The following is a 23,937-nucleotide window of genomic DNA, read 5'->3' as shown; positions in this document are numbered from 1 at the left end:
GACTGTCACTCGGAGGAATTTATTTCTCATTATTTTCTTTCAAAAGCCGCAGGTTTGCAAACCCTCCATCACCCAAGAGATGACTGTTTATGAGCTGGCCGTCGGCGCGCGGCACCAAACTGTGCTGGCCCGGTCCCGGTCTGAGGACTGTCTCCTCCATTAACTACCGGGCTGCACACGGCGCAGCAAACCCAGAAAATAGGACGGCTGCTCAGCAGAGCATGGCATCACGTCACTGCTTTTAGAGGCAGCAAAGACAAAATTGCTCATTTCCCACAAATCAACTCATCTGCCAGCCTCTCGGAAAAAAAAAGCAACTCGTCATTAAAAAGAGTAAATACGCGATGTGACGTTGGGGGATGGAGACAGAGAGAAAATAGGGCAGATTTCATGCTTTGGATGACTTGCTTAGTAATTATACACAGTGGCGGTGAAACACTGTGACACACTGTAAAGAGATTGTTTTTTTTTTGTTTTTACAATTTACTGTCATCCCCTCAATCAGCTCCTACACATGTGAACAACTAAAGTTTTCTGCTTTTCACAAACTCGACAAACACAGCTGAATGTAGGGAAATGTTTCATTCTCCATTTTAATTTCATGTGAAGAAAGAATCAGTGAAAAAAAATGCAAAATCATTGTGCAGTTATTTTCTGTAATAGTTGAGGGTTTTCTTTAATAAATACATGAGAACGTAAATTATATGTCAGCGCAGCTGCCTCTGTTCTAAAATTGTACTTTAGTGTGTAGTTTATTCGGGTATATTTTCTTTAATGAAATGTGCTGATTTGTGCTAAGCTATAAATAATTAATAAGATGGTGATTTGACAGTAAAATTCTACTTTCCATTCAGCTCTGTCATGTGTCCCTCCTCTCCACTATTCGGTCCTCGTCTGCTTGTTTTTTTTTTGTTTTTTTTGGTGAGCACAAATACAATTGCTGACAACTCTCTCGTGCTCTCTCTCTCTCTCTCTCTCTCTCTCTCACACACACACACACACACACACACACACACACACACACACACACACACACACACACACACACACACACTTAAGATTTATGCAGTGTAGCATAAACACTGGCCCATATCCAGAGAACGTCTTCATCAGTCATCATCAGTCGTCTCCATAGAAACCTCTAGTCTGAGATGCAGCCCAGAGGTACCAGGCTGGTCTAACTCAGTAATCCATACCACCATGGTGGAGAGAGATCCTGGATTTAGCAGGAATCTGCAACTAATGGGATTGTCTTTTTTTTTTCCGTTGGCTTTCTCTGTCCATGGCTAATTGTGTGCTGGCTGTGCCTCAGTGGAGGCCCTCACAGAGGCCGTTTCAGCTCCAGGAAGGAGCTGCGGCACAACAGCCATTAATTAGGATATTAGAGACAAAGCAAGTTGAGCAGGACGGGAACAATAGCTTTTTTATTTTTTTTAATGACAGCGGGAAAGGACTGGCAGATTTCTCCGACAGACAAACATGACATGACACAAATTCAAAAAGAGTTGTGCTAATTAGCAGGATGTGTATCAGGAAAATCTGCAGAAATCATTACACATGGACTCTAAATGATTCTATAGAGCTCAACTATCTGAACAGACATATTCTACTTTTTCTCTGTTTCAAACAGGGAATGCGACCGTAGCACCAACAGAAATCTCTAATGGAAGAACAAGTCCAGAACTGCAAATATGCTACTGCTGGGGGAAAAAAGCAAGGGAGGAAGACATGTTTTTGTATACACACAACGTAGCGCAGCTGGCTTACTTTTGACGCCTGCCGATGCCACCGCTGGTAGTCGGCGAGTGTGTCAAAGTTGACGAAGTACGTCTGGGCCTGGGATCCAGCCGAGCTGAACATCAGACAGTGCTGCCTCCGCTTCACCTCCTCCACCTCAAAACAGACACATCAAAACAATCAGCATTACAGTTTTGTTGTCATAATACAGTTGGGTTCATTGTATTTTTTCATGAAATGGAGGAAACAGCATCGCTTTCAGTGAAGTTATTGTCGCGGTTCTTCTTTCTGAGTGTGAATAAAGAAATGATGGGCTGCATAGTGAGAATTTCATGGGTTTGAGTTCAGGCTGGCCCTTTTGCTTGTGTTGCATGCTTTCCCTGAGCGTTAGGGGAACTCCAGGTCTCTCACACACTATAAATACATGCAACTCAAGTTTGAAGTTAATTGTTGACCCAAAATTGCTTGCAGGTCTGTTGCTGTCTCTGTCTGGCAACATGTCCAGGGTCCAGCCTGACTTTACCCGTTGTTAGTTGGAATTAGCCGGAGAGTTCTGTCACCCTCAGCATAGTGAAGCTGTTCAAGAGGGACTAGCGTCCCACTGATTTGTCTCACAAAAAATTATTACCACTGAGACTCAAGTACCATGTTTGTGGGAGCAAACAATGTCAAATGATGAATGCTGCTGCTGAGGGTTTCTATTTCATAACCCCCGACATGTTGTAAGCTTTATTGCTGCGCAGTCAACACCATGTTAACTGCACATAGTTAAGTAAGCAGCTGTTATAGAGACATAATTCACAAGCAATGTTTCTGTTTCCAAAACAAAAACACTCCATTTCTAACGCTCGGTTCTTTCTTACTGGAGAAAGTGAACGGTCATGTGCAGGTTTGCTCAGCATCAAGGTGTAAACCTGATCAGCTGTAACATTCTGACCACAGGCCGGTGGAGTGAGGAACTCTGATTACCTTTCTATCATGGCACCTGTTTGTAGGTGGAGCGTATTAGGCAGCAAGTGAAATTTTGTCTTCGAAAAGGACATATTAGAAAATTCAAAAAATATACGTAATTAAAAAATAATAAGTAAAAAATTGTATGGGTGTAAGGCTTTGACAAGTTTCAAACACTGATGTCGAGGAAAAACCTAGTTGTGACTTATTGATGCACATGGTCCAAACAATCCCCCGACTCCCAACCTGAAGGGCTTCAGGATCTCTCGCTCACATGCCAGATGCCACAGCACACTCTCAGAGGTTCAGTGGAGTCCAAACCTCTCTGGGTCCACAATGCTTGTGAAGGCAGATGATCGTACTAATGTGTGTGATCAGTGTGTTTCACATTAGAGGCCAGTATCCCGTCTAATGAAATCAAATTTGATAGTTCAGAAAAACTTAGAAAACAGTTTTCAGCTTCATCTTACAATAAAAAAAAAAAAGCAATTTCAAGAGGAGTTCAGGGTCCAAACTGAACACAAGGCATTTATCACAAGACAGAGCAGGCTATTTCAAATCATTAACAATATAAACACACACCAAAAACTGTGTGAGACTTTTAACACGTTAATCCTGAAGACTCATTTAAGACTCATTTATCTGGGACCCGAGAGACCGAGACACTGATGACACAAGTGTCACTGCAGAGTGTCATCTCTTCGCTCCGTCCAGCCCGTCAGCACAGCTGTGTTGTCGTAGCGTCTGGAGCATGAGCTGCACACCGGGGGCACAGAGAGGTTAACACCTTTTCTGTGTCGCCTGATGTCCGAACACTGAACTCTCACCTTCCCCCCCACCAGGGGCAGGATGTGCATCTTCCCGGTCAGGCTGTCCTTCACCGAGGCCACGATTAAACAGGTGCCGCAGAGGATGACCTGCCGCTCCGCCCACTTGTGCAGCTGCGTCTTGCCCTTCCTGACGCTGAACACGCCTTTCAGCAAAGTGCGCTCCAGCTGGTCTGCGTTCACCGGACGCTCTGGAGGGAAAAAAGCACAGGGAGGTCAGAGCAAATCTACAAGCATTAATCGAATCGAAGAGAGTCCCAAACCCAGCTGTGACAAACAAATCCCGCTAATTAACAGCAAATGCTCTGCGGTTTCACACTGGATGAAGTTTCCAGAAAGTGAAGTCATGCAGACAATCGTGGGTCATCATGAGATCAGCTATATATTAGTCGACTCCTTGCCGTCGCACTTCCAGGAACCGGACTTACATCAGTACTTATCGTGGACACTGCCCTCTTACCTCATATCCCCTGACTTGGGGTAAATCTAACCGCTAAATGACACTTTGATTTCACAGTAATGAAAAAAGAGCACATCCTTTAAACTACACTGCTAAAATACTGTTAAATCAAAGTCATATTAGAGTCTCTGCTGTTGATTTCGTTTTCCTGCTTCTTCCTCTTCTTTTTTTTTTCCGTGACTGCTGTCCTACCGAGGGGAGAGGCATCAGTCATATTGATGAATGACTCAGGATTTTGTCACATTTAACTTCACTCCGTTAAATTCAATTATGCCAACGTGCGCGGCAGGCAGGCTTCGCCGGGCTCTGCTGAAGGACACATCGGGACGGCGCAGCCGCCGCCGCTGCCGGGCTTCAAGTACACTCAGGTTAATGGCAGGTCAGAAAAAGCATGGAGGAGACATTGCCTCAGCCTTCTGTCCTCTGTTGTTAAATTTTTCCTCAAACCAACTTATGCTGCCGCCCACTCAGAGCCTCTCGTTGGCAATCCGGTCTCACTCGCTCCCTCTTTCTGTCTGACTCCATCCTTCCCTCCGCCACCCTTTTCACTTCACAAGGGCGTCCGGGTGAAATGAAGGCCTCTTCATGTTTTTCTTCATCAGGGAAACTGTTAATGAACAAAACAGACCTGGTAATAAATTGGCTGCATTGCAGATCATTAGCTGCTCCGGTCGTTGGGTTTCCCGACAGAAAACATCTCTGGGTCAACGCAGGGAGGACGGGAGTTAACATCTGGACAATAAATTTAACTGCACTTTTGCAGCAAACAGTACAAATCTATTGATAACTGTCAAGTATTGACACAGTTTATTTATTCTTAATTTAAACAGTGTCAGATTGTAATGAAGCAAAGCACTCACACACTGCAGCGCTCAAGAGACTAAAGCTGATAAAGGCTGACATGAAGCTCTGACTGACTTTAAAGTACATCAACAGAAAACAGGCACTTCACCTGATATGTCCACATCGATAACGTCTCTAAACCATGAAGAAGTGTTTCTCTCATCATAAATAACAACTCTCTTTGAAAATCCAAAGCTTTCTCCTCTAGATAAGTGTTGTGGTAAAAAATAATGATAAAAAAGAGCCTTGTTCCAGTCAAAGCTTAGTTGCTTTTGGTGTTGAGTTTTTATGTTATTCCTGCGCACACGTGGCTTTCCTCTCGCAATCACAACGACGTGTGTTTGTCTAAACTGCAGTGTGGATGTGTGAGCAGTAGTGTTTCTTTGCATAAGTCCTGTGATGGACTGCTGAGTTCAGTGAATCAGCTCTCATTTAGCTCTGGTTCTCCACAACCACACCCTGGATGTAGCAGGCATAGAAGAATGATGAATGGATGGACACTGCCTTCTTTGCTGCCACAAATAACAAGTTCAAAGAGCCTTTAATACATGGCAATCGATCTAAAAATTGTTAAACACAGAAATTTCCATTTTTTTCTGAAATGGTGATAATAAAAAGTAAAATTGAACAAAGCTATTTCACTTGCTGTTATATTCCTTTGTCTGCAACACAACTATGTAAACACACCAATGGACTCTCTAGAGAAGCTGCATTTGATATAAGGACAATACTGAATTAAACATATCTCCTTTAATGTAATCCACTTCCCTCATATTAAAAAAAATCTGGTTGTGACACAAGGACACACTTCAGACACCGAAACATGTTTTGATTTTCCCTGTAAAAGTGCCTTCAGATTACTGTGTTTTAACACTATCGAAATAAAATTGAAAATTGAAAAAAAAAAAAAAAAAAATCAACTAATCCATCTACTTAGTTCAGCATGCATGTTAAAGTTAATACAAGCACAAAACACAATAGAATCAATAAGGGATGTCTCTGTGTGAAAATCAATCTTCAGTTAAGCACCTTAGTGTCACCTAGAGTATAAACTTAAACATGTTAACTGCTTCAGATATCAGTCAGTAAATACACGCATCAAATGCAGATAAATCGTGCTCATGCACACTGACTGTACACAACACTATACTCCTGTTTGCATTTTTATTCCCATGTAACCATTTGTCTTAGAGTCACTGTCTCATCTGCACAACACCAAATGACTTCCATACAGACAACTTCTAAAGCAAACACACACGTTTTCCCCCAAGGTCTGCTGGACTAATCGTTGCCGGGGAAACAGGTTGTTAACAAAATCAAAGTCCAGTGCGTGTTGGTAAACCTCCATACTGTCTACTGAGACCTCTCCCAGTCCAGAATCAATCCCGTCCCATCAATAATGAATAATGTTGACCACTGGCAGCAGTTCCAGGCGGCGCTCGGTGACAAGTTGTGCGACAAATTTTTCTGGAGGAGAAGCGCTGCGACCCACCTCCACTGAACTATAATCAACTGGTGTCAAACATGGGAGAGGCTGCCAGACTCCAGGGGCAGTCTGACGAGCGACAGACTCTTCATCTCTTCACCGGCAGCCTTTGACATGACAGAGCCGCTGACGTCCCACTTCACACGGAGAAGCAGATGAGCTGTAAATCTGCAAGAAATTCTGCTCTCATATCACTACAGGGCAAAAATAAAGAAAGAAACAAGTGGGGGAAAGAGAGGTGGCAGCGAGAAGGGAGGAGGATATGAAAGATGGGAATGGATGATGGGAAAGGAATTCAAGCATAACAACAATAAGGTGAATGTTTAATCTACAAAAACTTGAAGCAATATTTGCACATCTTCCTCGTGCTTCTTTCCACAGGGGAGGATGTGATACAGTTTCACCTTTTTTATTTGTGTGTGTCCCTCCATCTATCCATCTTCTTTACAACTTCATCTAACTCAGGGACGCAGGATAACTGAGAGGTGAGGACGGGAGAAACCCTGAACAGGTCACCAGACCGTCCCAGGAAGATCAGTCTGTCACAGCAAGATTCACACTGGGCAGTGACTTAAACCCACCGATTAGCCTGAAGTGCATGTTTTCAGATAGAGGGAAGAAACCAGTGTATGATAGCGCTCATGTCCAAGAAATCTGACATATACAGCTTATAGAAAGAGAATATCTCATATGTGCTGATTTTACTGGGTTCATTTTTGATTAAGTTATCAACTTCTTTTGAGTGGAGTCATGAAAAAAATGGAAAACTTTAACTTTTTCCTGCTGTAAAGAAGGACACCGATTTATTTATGTTTTTCAGGTTACTCAGCGTGCTTCCTTACAGCTGAAACAATCTTTACTGGACTATCAATGGCACAAAAAAATAAACAATGCTTCTGTAAAGAAACTCGACACAACAACAAAGCACAAGTTTTTTTTTCCACGTGCCGGTGTGAAAGTGAACTTTGCTGGACACCCACATGTACATGGCAGCTTCGCACATGGTGCCTCCTATTTGTCTTGACCTGGACGTTGCCGTATCCATTTACTGATGTTTTTTGTTCTTCATTAACCTCTTAAAAGCAGAACATCTGGAGAACATGTCAGACAAAAACAAAGTATCCTGTGCAAAGCACCACAAAGTTTAAAAACAAGCTTGAAAAACAATGAAAAACAGATATTTTAATTACATTTTCTTTGAGTACTATTGTTTCTTCTCATTTTAAGCTTAATTTGTGATTCCAAATTGCCTCTCGTTGTGTGTCTGTGCGACTGTCTGTCTTCTCTCTGCGTTTGCCCTGTGATGAAGAGGTGAGCTGTCCGGGGACACCCCGCCCTCCCTGTCTGTGGCTCCACTGTGTGAGTTACACAGGCGATGAATGGGTGATTAATTTAGAAAAGAACTCCTCTAATTAATAATTCAAACAACTGGAAATAGTTGGAGTCCTGTTAGAACAGCCGGCACAAATAAATCATAACAGACGAACAAGTAAACATCATACAGAACGCACATCAGCAAATTAATCGCTCTAACAGAAGTATAATAATCATGATTTACTAAGTATTGATGAAGAGATGATGGAGAGACAGCAACAAAATGACGTCCAGCGAAGGATCGACTCCCCTACAAACCTCTTCAGACGATGTGAAAATGGAACATTCCTAAAATGGATCATTGCTGCATTAAGTGCAAAAGCTTTAACAGGCACAGCTGATTTTTCATAATCAAGGGACTTTGTCATGATCAGAACCTCTTTTGTGGTAATATTTTATCTCCCATCAGTTCCTCTTCATGTATTGGATGATTTCAATGCAACTGCTGAGCACTCAGCTGAATACAATACTCCCTGTATCCCAGAGCTTTTTTTGTCTTGCTCAAGATTGCATAGATTGCATTAGCATGCAGTAGGGGGTCAGTGGAGGCGGAAACACAGTCTGATTTGACTCAGAACAGCAAGCTCTTTTTGGCAGCAAATTCAAATTCAACCCACCACCCAGATGCCTCCCCTCGGTGGTCCGTGTTTACCTCTCTTCGAAATAACACTTTAACTCCAACTTTCATATCAAATAAAGCGATAGAGCGGCGCGCCGGACATGAATGGAGCACGCAAAGCTGAACGCCGCTCTCCGATTGAGCCGACGCTATAAGAGAGCAATAAAATGGTGGATATGATTCAGCAGTAGTAATCCATCTGCCCTGAAACCTCGCCATGATTACAGGATGAGAGCCGGTCTGCAGGGTTGAGGAGGGAGAGAGGAAATCCTTGGGAGAAAGCCGAACTCCATCACAGAAAAGGCATATTCCGAGGAAATCACAGAGAGGCTGCTCTCTGCAGACCGCTGCTCCTCAGGGCAATTCTGTGGGAACTGGGATCTCAATCTCAGACTTTTGCTCTTGTTTTTTGTCCATGTAAACCATCGCCGTTCCCTTTCAAACAATTAGATGAAGAAACAACTCTCTGCTTGAGTTCTGGCTTGCGTTTGAGTTTTTCCGTTCCCCCAGGAGATGATTATTTTGACTTGATGACAAAACACTGAGACAAAGAGGTTCGCCGTCCACGTCGTCGCAGCTGGAGACATCTCCAGTCTTCATTTCGGTCTTGTAAATCAGCACCCGTCAAATCAATAACTCATTAGGTGGGTTCACAATGCTCCGAGGTGAGTCACTGTCTTCTGCTGTGACCCTGACAGTGGGCCGAATACCAAATACACCCAGCAGCTTCAGGTCTCTGAGCTCAAAGATGTAAGAGATCACCCACTCAGAGGTGGAACGCAGCCCAAGGGATGAGCTCCGGAGCGTCCGGCGGGCCTCATCTGGACTGCAGCTGCATGGGCCCGGCTCAAAGAGCTGCTCCCCCTCAGGTCTCCACTGTTGTTTTCACTGGGAGCTTTTTTTGATTAAGTCAGTATTTTGAAATGTTTACTCCCTCGCCCATGTTTGTTTTAATTTCATCTGTGCACTGAAGCAGAGGGGTGTGTGTGTGTGTGTGTGTGTGTGTGGGGGGGGGGGGGGGGGAGTTTCCCCGAGTAAATTAAACTGTGGCGAAGTTTAATAAATTACCTGCTGCACTGAACTTTGAAACACTCAAGTGGATTGTGCTGTAAAACGCCGTTGTGTGAAAATAAAACTCACATGATCAGGAGTGAGCTAAAAGCACACACAGCTGAAAAATCTGCAATTCAACAGACGAAACGCACATCTTTGAAAATGGACCAGTAAGTAAATACAATAAATCCTTATCTCGTTCTCTCACTGATTGCATGCCTGTGAAGCACAGCAGTGGGCAGATTTACTCCTCAGATGGATTTATATGAGTGGTTTGGAGAGTCCTGGAGAGGTAACCAAGATTCTGTAAAATACAAAGCAGGTGGAAGTAAAACACTGAAAAAAGGTGTTTTGTTTTCTTGTGGTTTGTTGAGAATATGATGATGGAAATCCAGGCTGCTGTTAAAACTTTTTAATGGAATATTCAAATGCGATAGGCACCAAAACCAAGATGTACGACCACAGCATGGCCCTGTAATGTACTTCAAGTCCTCAAGATTTATATTACAAATACCGAGAGGTTAAGAACAGTATTGTCCACCGACGTGGAGTCTCAAAAGCCGGCTTAGTGCCGCGCAGGGACACGCAGTGCAGCACATCAGGTGGTTCTGCAGACGGACCACAGTTTCCCTCATCTGCTTAGTCAGATCACTACCCCCGGCAACAGCTGTTAGGGAAGCGAACACCTGGGAGAAGGGCCTCGGAACAAAGCTGCTGTTTTATGTTTCAACAATGCACACACGGCCCACCTACAGCTCCAGTGTGGGAGGGAATAAAAAAACCAAGGTTACCCGGAGCCAGTCAAATAAAAGAGGTCCACCGGTGAAGCGGCGTGACTGGAGAGCTCTCGAGGCCCGTTTAATAAAAACCTGCAACATGAGATTGCGCTCCCGTAGTTTCAATCCATCAAAAGAAAATCGATCGGGAAGTCGTACAGGAGAATCTCCCAAAACACACAACGAAATGTGAAGGCGGCCTATTTGAGAGTAAAAACAAGCCGAACACACTGAGATAAGTAAACGCAGCCTAAAAACCACCAGCTGCTTCTTCTTTATCAATTCTCCAGGCATCAAATAAAGTCGTCCGGTTGGACTTCAGCTTCGCACCAACTGTGCCTGAATACCAGTCGTGCCTGGTCCCCGGTCCCGTTTTCCCATGAGCTGACAAAAGGAGGCAGGAAGTTTCAGAGGAGCCTGGCTAGACTCTGGTGGCCTGACTGCTGATACAAGCCAAGATCTGACAAGTTCTCATGTTGGCAAGAGAGAAGCGACAGACAGAGGGCCGCTGGACACACGAGGACTAAGAATAAGACTGACGATACTGAGAGCTCCCAATCTGCCCGCTAAATAAACAAACAGCACTTAAATAGCGCAGCAAAATATAATGTCTGAGTATAAGTCAAAGTTAGCTCTGAGACTTTTTTTTTGTCTATAATTTTGAATGACAGGGTAACAAGAAAAGTGCAGAAACAACAGTAAAGTAGACTGGTATGACATTTTAACATGGCAGTGCTGTTTACACAATATTTTTGTGAGACGTTAAGACGCTGTGATGTGAAATTGTGCTCATCATATCGAGAGCCTTTATCATGATTTAAGAATAAACAAGGAATGAGTCAACACCACTTGTTTACAGATGAAGTACACATATGAGTTCTACATACTGACATGGATATTCACAGAATTACTTGAAAAATACTGCATTTCCATTTTGTCCTGCTCATTTAGTAAGATGTGGAGAAAAGCACAGAATTGCTTCTGGTGGTAACAGGAACAGTGGTCAGAATGGTTGTGAACCACTGCATGTATGGACGCGTCTGCTGTTGTGGAAATGCAGCACTTAGCATTGCTGAGCATGCCATGCACTTAAAAAAAAAAAAAAAAACCCTCCACCTCCACACGACTGACATAGCTCCACCTTCACCGGGCCGCTGTCAGCTCAGCTCCTCAGCTGCCATGCTGAGAAGTTGATGCTGCGCTTTAGATATCGGGCGCGACGGATCAGAGCACATTAACAGGATGAGTGCCGGAGGAATTTGATCAATAGTTTGATTAACATGACTTTTGATATTGAATGATGATTATCAGAAACTGACAGCGTCCATATAATTATGACAACTCAGTCAGGACAACTTAAAAAAAAAACCTGTGTAAAGTGTCAAAAAAATATCTAACGCATCCGATAACATCATTTGATTCTGACAAAAGCACAATCTAAATGGGATTCAGTTGATCTTAGACTAATTAAATCTGCTGTGTCAACATCGAGAAAGTTTTTAAAGTCACCTTGCAGGATTTCAACACAAACGTTCTTTTAGTCATCGTGACAGCAGTGCACTGGAGCATACGGTGTTCTGTGTATTTACTGTGGAAGGAAGTGCATGAGAAGCCTTTCGATGCTCGGTCCTCCTCGTTCCCTGGCACAAGAGCTGCTCTAACCCCAAACACGAGGAGTTCCACTGACTCAGCAGGAACGTCGGCTGCTTCATGAAGCGGAAATGCATTACAGGACATCATTCACCACTTGCCCTCAAAAACACAAATCCTTTAATTGCTGCTGCTGCAGAGTGTCGTTAGGCCCCAGACTGCAATCAAACGAAGAGGCCCTGGGACGTCGATGAGCACATGTGAGCAGCTCTGTATTCTCTGGAGCTGCATCTATCACACCGATACCGCCACATTCAGTCATTCCAGTCCCGAAGTCGGACAGCGAAAACTGGTCGCTGCAGCTGAGTTGAGTACTCACCGCTGTAGAAGCGGATCAGACAGCTGAGGTCCGAATTGGCGGCTTCCTGCTGCACTCGCACAGGGTCTGCATAGCCCATCGACGTCAGGTAGTCGTACACCATCTGCAGCGGACGCTCCGAGGGCTCGAGCCTCCTGCGGGACCAGAGACGGCGAGAATCCGGGTGAGAGCGCTGGACACCGAACCCACTTCTGCCCATTCTAAAATACACCGGAAATAATCTGGCCGGCTGGATTATTGAGTGAGCTCTGGATTTACCAAGAAAACTGGCCTGAGACCAGTCCACAATGTCTAAAAACAAAGAAAATATGAGCATGTTTATGTTATTTCTTCTGCATGCTTTATTTTCTTATAGTTTAGGAATCAAGAAAAAAACAAGAATAATTGGAGTTTAATAAAACTTCTATTTGTTTAAAGAAACATTATTTACCTCAATGTAAATGTAATGAAACTTTATCAAAATGAGCTAAAAACTGGGATAACAACAGCATAATCACAGTGATATTCTACATTCAACATTCCAGCAGGCCGAGATGAACTACAACTGCAAGATTCGGTACAACAATCAAGGGAGGGTTTGCATTTCTGAACACTGACTAAACAAAACACGGACAAACTTAAGTATGCAATTGCGCAAAGTCCAAAGATGATACTGCTACCTTAAAGGGCTTTTGCTGGCTCAAAAAGGAGTTAAATGGATTTTAATAGCATCCACTCCTAGTTTTATGCTCATGGTGAAGCTGCACTTCATCAGGAAAATGAACAAGTCCATATTCATACTCCCTCATTCCAGAACTCTGATGAAATATATAAATGAGTCTGGTTTTGTCTAATCATGGATTTGAGTTCATCTGGCAAAATGGCCTCAGTCCGCCGCTGATCCCTTTAAAGACCGAGATTGCTGACATCTTACACAATGACTGTCGGCGCTGAAATCTGGTGCCTCTAATGCTCGCATGAAGAAAGTCTTAAAAGCGCCATAGAAAATATAAATCACACTCTCTATCCGATCAGCTGGGAAACTGTCAGAAGTCATCTGATGTCTTCTGATAAGTGCCTTGACAGAGAGTCTGAAGTGTCCATTCGAATGCATTTTCCAGCTGTGATAGACTCTGGCTCTCACCAGCTGATAGTAGTCACGTTTATTTATTTCCCAATCAGCAGCTGGACAGATAAACACGCCAATTCATGCTGGTTTTTCACAAATATGTAAGCATTAGTAAATAGTGAGCTGCAGAGAAAACTTGATTAATGGTGTAATACTTCCTGTAAATGAGGCAGAAATAAACACGTAGAATGAAAACAAATGTCACTACACATTTCCTCTCCAAAGTCGGCCTTTCATTCCTCAGCTGTTATGATTCGCAGGATGCTGTTCGCTGACTTTGGACAGCTGTGGCTTCTACATCTCAAAGCAGGATTTAGGCAACTTCCAGAAGGCAGTAATAGGATGACTGACAGTCCCTGTTGACCATTCACACAGCCATGCCTCATCTATTCCCAAATCTTTCAGCGTTGACAATGAAGCGTGGAGCTGAATCTCTGTCAAATGGCACCCAAGTGGGTTCATCCATCCTCAAGAACGAAAATAAGTTGTGCAGAAATGGGCTGATGGTTTACTGCAGAAGCACTGACTAGTCCAGAGAGAAGTGTGGGAGATTGGCTGTCCAGCAAAAGAACGGCCCCGCCGTTCAGGTGACATCTGCGAGAACCCAGCAATATGCTCCTAATACCTTTATCTATGCTGCGTTGCTCATCTATGTTGTAGTAACTGGCAGGTGGTGCAAAGAGCAAAAAAAGCATACACCACTGAGTGAGCTTTAACTGTCTTTCATGACGACTGGCAGAGAAAAACTGCAGCAAAACAGTGGAAACATATTACTTAGTAGTTCATTTAATGCTATATTGGCAAGTAAAACCAATATAGAGTCAGGCTTGGATTATGTTCAACACATGTTGGATTAAATCCACATTAATTTTAATTTTTTGGATCTAAAACGCACACAGGATAATTAAAAAAATGCTAAATAAAACTTGTCTTGCACATGCTATGTAGCTAAACAGAATATTTTTTATAAAACTTGGTGTTTTTCAGCTTTTTATGTATCATTCTGTCTTTGTTTTTTTTTAAATTATTAACATTACCATGATTATTACAATCTTCATTTAACAAATGATGACTGTTCAATGAAAAACACGATCAAAGGTGATATTAAGCACTCAGATTACAACTTAAGATAATTAATCCACTAGCATTCAACGCAAGCTGTTTGTGTATCTCACTTCGTCCATCCAGCCTTTACCTCATCCAGGGTTGCGCTCCCAGCTTCATTTTGCTTTAGATGCATGTGACTCAGCTACTAAAGTGACCTGTATTTACATTTTTGAGAGAGGAGCGCAGAGATTTACGAGGCCCCACAGTATGAAGCCCGCAACTCCCCCGAGAGGAGCCGGCGGAGACGTCTGCGAGCCTCCCTGTGGAAGTGATCTGTGGATGACAAACTGGGTGGAAACTCTGGGCATACCCAAAACACGTACGAGGGATTACATATCCAATCTGCCCTGGGAGAATTTATGAATCTCCCTCTAAGGAAGAGCCTGTTGCTTTGGAGAGGGGGGAAAAAAAAACAGCAGACTGCTCTGCTCACCCTGCTGGCACCGTGACGCTGAGTGAAATAAGTGATTCAAAGAAGAATGAATGGAGGGATGGATGTCCTCCATCAGCCGCTCTGCCTCAGTAAATTTATCTTTAAAGGGAGTTTGTCCGGCTGAGAACACAAGCAAGAAAGAGCCGAGACCTCGTCTTCCTGTAAGCAGCACAGTACTAGCAGCTAAAAAAAGAAAATCACTAAAAAAAGCCTCAGTCGCTTCTATCAAGCGCTTCCAAAAGCATCCTCTGTGCACAGCTCAGTTATCAGCAGCTTTTTATACTCAAAAGCTTATTTATAAAATACCTGGACCTTTTCTCAATCATAGTCATAGATTCATTTATGGACAAAAGTTTACAAGATTTGTACAAAAATAAAAGAGTAAAACTTAGGCTTTTATTTTATGGCGCCTGCAGTGATTTGTTTTACTGTATGTGCTGTCTCATTGTTTCAACCACATTTCCAGTTTTCCTGAAATGCCGACAGCCAGTTTTTCAGGGCTGAAGACTTTATTATTAAATCTAAATCCACCTGGCCTTCCTGGCAGACTTGAATTTAAAAGCCGTGCTGCTGGAATATAAACTGAACTAACAGCATGAGCAGAGGCTTACCTTTCATTTATTGCCAGTCTAAATTACCCTGCAATGCCTCCAGCTTCAGGAAACAAGCACTTTTGTTTCCTACTGTTCAAGTTGCAGTATGTAAAATGTGGGTAATGTCACTTCTGCGCATTAAGTGGCAGAAGTGATTCGTAGCAGTTTTGAATCTATTTGGGTTTTTTTTAATGGGGGGTAGTAATCATCAACGGCTTAAGGATCTGTTGTGTTTACTGTCCAATCTGCCATTTTTATTATTGGACTGAGGACAGAGAGGAAAAAAAATTACAAGACTGAAAAGACCAAGACTAGCTGATCAGCTTTCTACTTTCAGTACTGATACCTACAGCACCACACACACACACCAGTGGAATGACTCTGGTTCCCTTTAAGTACCTTTTCTGGGTTTTGAATGGGACAAATTAGATACTGCACATTTAACGTGATATATAGTAATAACCAGCCTCTAATCATGTCATCAGCATGTCGTCTCTTATTGATTGGCTACTCTACCCTAGCATCTAAAGCATATTAACAGATTCATTTGTAATATGTTTACAAATATTGTACAAAATGCTGCATTCATGGTGGCGCAGGGAGGACCTCCCCACAGGCACCTGACTGAAATCTCAAAATAATGTGAATGATAATGCAATTTGAAAATATTTCTGCATGTTCTTTGGTGTAAAAAGAAAGAACCTGAATAAAGTGTCACATTATAACTGATAATACTGAAATAATGTTGTTCTTGTTTTGCATCACTGAAGTAACTTAAGGTTCCATTTAACAGCTGACTACACTGGAGAAACAGATCATGACGAGAACAAAGCGGACATGCCCGGCATAACGTTCTTCTTGACAGTGAGAAAATGAAGACGACATCATGTGCGCCCATTTTAAAGCTGAGCTTCCGTGTAAGGCTCTTTCTAATAAGCCTTTCTGATATCTTCACGCTGGTTTCACTTAGCAAAGAGACGGAGTCTGTCTCGGTGACAGATAAGCAAATAACAATCTGATTTCTTTCACAGAAAATCAAGTGGTGATTTTTTTATTTCAGCATACCAATGTGTTTCAGCTGCAGTCACGTACCTCCAGGGTATAAGGGAGCCCAGGATGACAGGGGAAAAAGATTACCTTCTCAGTGCTTTGTCCTTTGAAAAAATTCCAATTTCTTAAAGGGCACATTTAATTTTAATCATATATTTAAAATATGCTCAAATAATTTTTTCATTGTAAAATTGATGAAGAAATTAGGATATTCTTTTGGAACTGTGATACAGCTGTACTGCTTTTATTCAATGCTGAAGTGAGCATTATACTCATTTCAGCTCTAGTTTTCTTTGTCTGATAGAAGAGATGTGCTTCTATTAATGCAGGCTAAAAAAGCTGCATCATCTCTCATATTTCACTCTCACCGTATTCAAGCAACTACAGTCCAGAGCATCTTTTTATTTTTCAGTTTATTCTGACTTTTTGTTTTTAATGCGAGATTGTGCAATAGCTACATTGACAGGTTTCATGTGCTTTAGACTGCACAGCAATGCTTTACTGAACAGATCCCTCGAAGATGCTGCAGCTAAACTGCAGCTGTTGGATCCTGGATGCAAGTGCACTTCCCTCACATCACTCTTTACCTGAGGCCCAGCTTCCTCGTACAGATTGAGGAACTGACATATCTACGCACTAGGCTTGCTCAAAACTTCAACAGAGGTAAGTTTATAGAGAATTCACACAGAATGCATCTACCTGACAAGGTCTCCATGCAGCTGGACGTAGAGCGCCTGCCCATCCCTCTGAGCACACAGCTCCTCCACTGTGGTGCTGGTGGAGCAGAGTACAAGCTGCAGGTCAGTCTGAGGGGTGGAGGAGGCCTGAGGGCCAGAGGCAGGCGGCTGGGGGTCCACCGTGCCCCCATACAGACACACACAGCCTCGCTGGGGATCCCCCTTCAGCCAGTCCCGCTCTCGCGATCCAAATCTGGTCTTTCTCGTCACGCAGCCGCGGCTGCCGTTACGCTTTATGTTGCGCTGCTGACACAGAAAAAGTCTTGTTAACACACAGATTGCAGTCAGATAAAGATCAGCAGAACAGCTGAGAGGCATGAGAGCTTGAGGCAAGACGTACAGCAAATAATCCCAGACAGGTTTATTTCAACACGACATCTGTGAGGTGAGAAACCCACTGGATAATGTCAGTAATTCACTATCTCTCAATAAGTGGTTTTAGAGCTTGTTGTGAAATTGCAAATGCCACATATTAAACCTAGTGAACAGCATAATTATCACCAGGGCCTGTTATTGCCAGTATACATGCTTTGTTACCAAAGCGACATGATGTGACATGGCTGGAAATCAGTGCAGTGGAGTTAGCTGGAATGGAGTATGTTGTTGCAATAAAATCAATATCTAGTTATTAGCACATATGCAGTTGTTCATTATGAGCTGACACATACAGTTGCTTTCATCTGTGAACTCATCTACACTGAACTCGGCGGCCTCTGAACCAACAGCACTGCCTTTAATTTAGCATCATTTCTTCGCCTCACCTTCCTCACTTGACGGTAAAGTCTGACTGCAAATATGTAATGACAAACTTTTAAATCATCAAACGATAACTGTTCAGTACTGTCACTGGATTAAAGAGTTAAATTGTTAATAGATTATTAATGCACTGTATCTCTTACTCATACTGCGGTTGGAATAGTTAAAGCACATTCTACTCATCACAGCTATTCATATACATCCATTTTACTTTAATTCCCTTATTTCTCAAATGTCTGCCCTCACACACAAAGAGATGCTTTCACTTCCACCACTTCAGCAGGTCACACTGCGATCAGAGTTAAAAGGATGAGGGTGACAGAGTGACCATTAAAACACCCACACCTGTTGAAGAATACCCTGTGTGGCTACAGCAGAAGAGGCTGCCTGTGTTGTTCCCTGACAGCTCAAGTCGAGGTGTGTCTGCATGAAGCAGCGAACTGCTGCTGGCTGCTGTGGAGTCAGTCAGTGGTCGCCCCGGCTGACTACAGATGTACTGAGCAGGTAAATGTGTCACTGTGTGAACACAAAGCAGGACTTCACAAAAAAGAACAATATATATTTGTCAAGCTCCAATTGGAAGAAAAAAAAACCCATTTATTTGTTAGTAATCCACATTTAATGCATGTATCTTGGTAAATTTTCTTCCTGATGATTTATCAAACAGGAAAAACAAACTATAAATAAATTGCCATTAACTATCCATCATGACTCAAATGTGCTTTTCAAGCATGACACCTGGATGCAGAAATGTCAGTGTGATAAAAGCAATACAGTGAAAAAGATGACCTATTTTATTACAAGTATATCTGTAGGTATTCTCCTGGAAATAAATGAGTAAAAACATACACAGTGAAAATATGTGGTCTGTCTCAGTGTGTGTGTGTGTGTGTGTGTGTGTGTGTGTGAGGTGGCTGGCTGGGGATTTGTATTTGTCATTACATGTCATTGCACATCATGTGTCTGTCCATGAAATGTCACAGAAAACTGAATAAAAAAGCAGTGGGCCCTCCAATAAAAGCTGTAAGTATACTGTGTGTGTGTGTGTGTGTGTGTGTGTGTGTGTGTGTGTGTGTGTGTGTGTGTGTGTGTGTGATCTGATGCTATTAAATTGGCCGTGGCACATTCCTCTCTGGATGACAATCATCCACAGATTAGGCATCAATTAGAGGAGATCTCAGCTGTTACGTAAAGCCGCCTTGATGCCTTTCCATCCTGCACTTTGCCCTGTTTCAATCACCTCCTGCAAATGTAGGCGGAAATCTTGACATTTAACGGAGGTATCTGTGCAGCCCCCCCTGTGCCCCCTTGATTCGCCCACCCTGAATCGATCAGGGCTGAACCCCCCCCCCCCGGGTTTGACCTGCCTTTAGCACTCGGATCCCGGTTGCAGCGTGAGCCCCCGGTCCACTGCGGCTGCCGCGACCCGCAGTCGGATTCAGCCCCGCCTGGTGGACCACCGTGTCCGGCTGCCTGTCTATGCAAGCCCCGTTATCTCCGACGTCCCCTCCTTTCCCGATGCCCGCTTGAACGTTCGCCGCAGCGACCGCCGCGTTGTTGTCCTCGACCTCCATCGCCATGTAGGATCCGTCTCAGCAGCGGCAGAAACGCAGCGCCGTCCCGGTGCGCCGCCCGCAGACTCCCGCGGAGAGGTGAAAATTCATCCCGTGTCGGAGCAGCGACGCCATATCCCGACTGATCTGACTGCTGTCAGAGGGGCCTGCCGGAGAGCCGATCAATAAACATCAACTGGGCGGGCTCGGGCTTTATTATTCAACAGCCGCCGCTCGGTTCCCATTGGAGACGCTTCGCTGTAACGTGGATTCAAAGGCAGTCGAAGCACTTGATGCAGCTCGAGTGAGGGGCGTGTCGAACGCGCGCTCAACTTTAACCAGTGGCCCCAGCAGACTGCCCTGAGGGACGCCTGAGGGGCCACAGGGCGGCAGGGGACACCTGAGGGCCACTGAGGGCCTTTTCCAAGCATCATGCCTTCCTGTACATCTTTAACAATAACAAAATGACAGTAAAACATGAGGAAAATACAACTATTGTCAAAACATGAGTTTGGTAGTTTGAATAGCTGGCTATATCTAAAGACTCATGGGAATTAAATTCAAAAGTCTATAGCATGCAGGGCTTTTTTTATTGTGTATGGGTGACAACAGTCTTTAACAACAACAATAATAATTAAAAATAATAATAATAACACAAAATGTAAAAAATAAATGTGAAGAGTGTGCAAAATGGTTTAAGCTCTGTGAAAGGGATCTTAGTTTGCATCTTGGTGCAGTAGTTGGTACTCTCACCTCACAGCTAGAAAATCGTGGGTTAAAATTTCTATGTGGAGTTTGCATGTTATCCCTGTGCATGTGTGGGTTTCCTGCAGGTACCCCAGTCCCCTCCCACAGTTCAAAAAACATGAGTAATAAGGGTAACTGGTGCTCCTCAGTGTGGATGACAGTGTGTGTGGTTCTTCCCACAGTCCAAATTGAGTCAGTTCCAAAGCATATTATTTGATTTTTCTAAATTGTGTGGTTGTCTATTGTGAGCTGGGTTCAACCTCTGTCCACAGCAACTCAAAACCAGATAGTACAAGATGGATGGATATTCAGTATTTACCTCAAAGTGCTTGTTTCATCCACCTGTTTTAGAAATGAATATAATTGCATGGTCAATATTGGCATCATTGAGTGAGTAGATGGTGTTTCTTGACACCACACCCTGAAAATAAATTATTATTGATCAATGTTCATTCCAAAACAAACAGCTCAAAATCATGTAAACTTGTAAATGTAAAAATAAAATTGAAAAGTTTGTAGAGTGTTCCTCACATTTTTTTTTACAGTTAATAAAATCAACAAAGCTGCCATTACTGAACCAAGTGGGTTAACCTTTTATCTATTGATTATCAAGGCTGCAATATTTACAATAATCTTACTGACAATAAAGCTGGTAAATTTTAATAGAAATTATAGCTATGGATGGAAACTGAATTAGTTATTTGGTATTGATTATATACCACATTTAAAGATTCACTTCTAATTTACACTGAATTCATTCATGCAACAGTAATTCTTCTGGCAATTAATTATAATTTACACATTTTAATATTAGTATTTTTCAACTCCTGGCTGAAAACAATGAAAAATATTGTTTTATAAAGAGTAAATTGATATTTGACTTGTAAAAGCATAATAGCAAATGAAAATTAGAGACACAAAATACTGTCTTTGTCCAAAACCACACACCTTGAGTCCTCAAAGCTGAGTTCATTATAAAGAAATACACTGAGTTCTTTGGCTGAAAATAATTTTTCTTCTTGATTTTACTGACATTTTGCCGTCATCTGTCTGCCATCTTTCTTCCAGCACAGTGGTTGACTGAGTTATAAACAGTCATGTGGACCTTATTTTTCCTGCTCTATATATATTATAAAATACAAACTAAATATTGAGACGGCATTACCAAAAACATTGTAAGGAGTCCAATGTCAAGATTGGTGGCTGTGTCTGATTCACCCTGAAAAAAAAATTAAAATGATAATAAAATAAATGAATCATTTAACAAGGGGAGCCTAAAAGGTTGACTGCTTCAGCTTCACATCAGATCTCAATCGACATATTCTACTGTGACACTCACTTCTAGAGGCAAATTAAAATCACCAACTGATCTGAAACAGTGGAGGAAAGTAGAATATCTGTTGGAAGAAAGTCCCTGCTCACACAAGAAGACCACAAGGATGGTTCCAGTCTGACCCTTTAAATAGTGGATATGCTCCTTAAATAAGTCTGAAAATTCAAACTACCAGTGATCTCCACTGGTATTTTCTGGTCCGACAGGCCTGTATAAAATCCATCCAGATTTATATTTAAAAATGAATAAATATGTGCTGGGTCAGAACGTCAGAAGAAAATCCTCACTGTTCTGACTCGTTGGCAAATCTGACAGCTTTTAGTGGACAAATGGTGCAGATTATTATTGAAAGGACCCCAACCGGAGAGGGTCCACGAAAATCCAAGCTGATGTGCTTTTAAATCCCCCTCCAGACACTGCTCACCTTTAATTCTGAGTAAGAAATAACCTCACATTTAATTATGCAAGACACTCCATCCATGTCATTAATCACAAAGATAATATCTTTGAAACAAGTAGAGAGGCTGACATTTTTGCAATTTCCTATTTGCTATATTTTAAAAACAATGTATTGTCACTGTGAAATCCTAACTATCCAGTATATTGAATCATTGAGATGGATACAATCTCTACAAGCTGAGGAAAGGATGGATGGCAACAAATCAGTACTGTGGAAATAAAGGGAAGTGCACCCGGGCAGAGCCTGTTCTCTCCTCTGCCACCAGGGCGGCGGTACAGGGCTCTAAAGGTTCACACCTCCAGAGTGCAACATAGTTTTTTTCCCCCCTCCCCAAGGCCAACACCCTCCTGAACAGTGGACTCACTCAGAAGAGACACTGTTGTCCCGACATTGTTGAATGACTGTGCGTTTTCTGTTATTTTTTTCTTTTTTATTGTCCTGTGTTCAGTCTTTCCATCAGTTTAGTAAATATGCCGATCAAATTCTCTTTTCAAAAGTTAAAGCCAAAGAAATGGTATAGGAAAATGTGTAAACAAAAAAAAAAATCTACTGGCACTTAAATTCTTCCCAAGAAAACTTGAAAAAAATTTGCTCTTAATCATTGACATTATATTCAAACCAAGAAAGAAAAACATCCATAGTTCTTCTAGATTTTTTATTTGATTTTTTTTTTTATTCGCTTGATCCATTTTCTCCAACCCAAAGACAAGAATACACAGCATAAATTGAAAATATCCCATTTAATAAGTTTACAACTTCTCATCTTTAATCATCACTTCATATTTTCAGTCTGACATTCACACTCACCTTGAAGCCAAGGAACTGGGATACAGTTCACCATGTCAACCGTGACTGGAAAACCTCATGCCTTCTCCCGCCCCAACCAACCAATCAAGACACCGTTTAGTTTTCAATCAGGGCAAATCTCAGGAAGGGTCAGAGATTTTGTCTTCAAATTACAGTGGATGCATTGTTTATTCTGATTCAACAGGGAACGTGAACATGTCATGAATTCAGATGCTCTTCCAAGCCCTTTATACACTGAATTCACCCCCCCAAAAAAAGAACAAAAAAACAGAACAAAACAAAACAAAACAAAACAAAAACACAAATCAATTATCCAATTAAATTCAATGACAGATGTGCACCTTCAACAGCCTCTCAGAAACAGGAACAGTACTGGGCACCATCCGAACAGCTTCTAATTGTACGTGTTAGTACTGACCCATGAAGGTGGCGTGGCAGACTTCATTCCTTTGAACTGTTCTTGCGTTTCAAAAAGAGTCTCAGGTCAAGAGTAGAAATGGTATTATTTACACTGGTTGTCACATGCAGCTCAGAAGCTGAATTGAAATTGCAGCCAAAAAATCATGTCATATTATAGATAAAAGACATGTTGCACACCATCACGCCCTCTCAAGTGCGATCATTTCCTCTCTCACACACTCATCCGAACACACACACACACACACACACACTCTCACACACCTCTCTGATGGGGAGTATTTGTTTCTCTTTCTTCAGTTTAAGTTAGTGTCCAAAGCACTTATGATGGGTTCATTTGTGTTTGTATATTTCGAACAGCATGACTTGCTGGAGGATTCAAATAAAATGTTCTTCTGTGATTAACAAGGGTACACACTGGCTGAATAAGACGATACAAACAAAAACTAAAACATTCAGGAATAGATGGATGAAACGTCCTTTCCTATCCCGTCCGCCTTCCGTTTTGCACAGCTCCCCCTGGTGGCTATAAGCTTGTAGTACAGGCATATCAGAGTTAAAGCAGACCGGAAGTAATAAAAAAAAAAAATCGATGTAAAAATTCCTACAAAGGAAAAAAAAAAAAACTGCTTTAATATATGATTTGTAGCTGTGTGATGTTGGATTTAAAAAAGAGAGATGGTGTTTTACAATACACTTTCATTTTAGAGACCACAAAAGGTGAAAATAGTGCCATGCATG

At 42.3% G+C, this 23,937-nt stretch overlaps 1 protein-coding gene across 1 annotated transcript in view; it reads right to left on the bottom strand.

The window, feature by feature from the left end:
- Positions 1-19,616, bottom strand: part of phlpp2 (PH domain and leucine rich repeat protein phosphatase 2) — a 31,374-nt gene extending 11,758 nt beyond the window's left edge. Inside the window, exons 1-5 of the mRNA XM_030088664.1 lie at positions 19,247-19,616; positions 17,086-17,366; positions 12,096-12,229; positions 3,516-3,706; positions 1,768-1,893 (exon numbers count right to left, since the gene is read on the bottom strand). Coding sequence (XP_029944524.1) covers positions 1,768-1,893; positions 3,516-3,706; positions 12,096-12,229; positions 17,086-17,366; positions 19,247-19,459 — 945 coding nt within the window. The 5' untranslated portion in view covers positions 19,460-19,616. The remainder of the gene's footprint in view (positions 1-1,767; positions 1,894-3,515; positions 3,707-12,095; positions 12,230-17,085; positions 17,367-19,246) is intronic.
- Between the last annotated feature and the right edge of the window lie 4,321 nt (positions 19,617-23,937).

This window comes from Salarias fasciatus, chromosome 1 (assembly GCF_902148845.1).
Source record: "Salarias fasciatus chromosome 1, fSalaFa1.1, whole genome shotgun sequence".
Lineage (NCBI taxonomy): Eukaryota > Metazoa > Chordata > Actinopteri > Blenniiformes > Blenniidae > Salarias > Salarias fasciatus.
The sequence above is the reverse complement of the archived record's forward strand: the minus strand, read 5'-3'. Positions and strand labels throughout refer to the sequence as shown.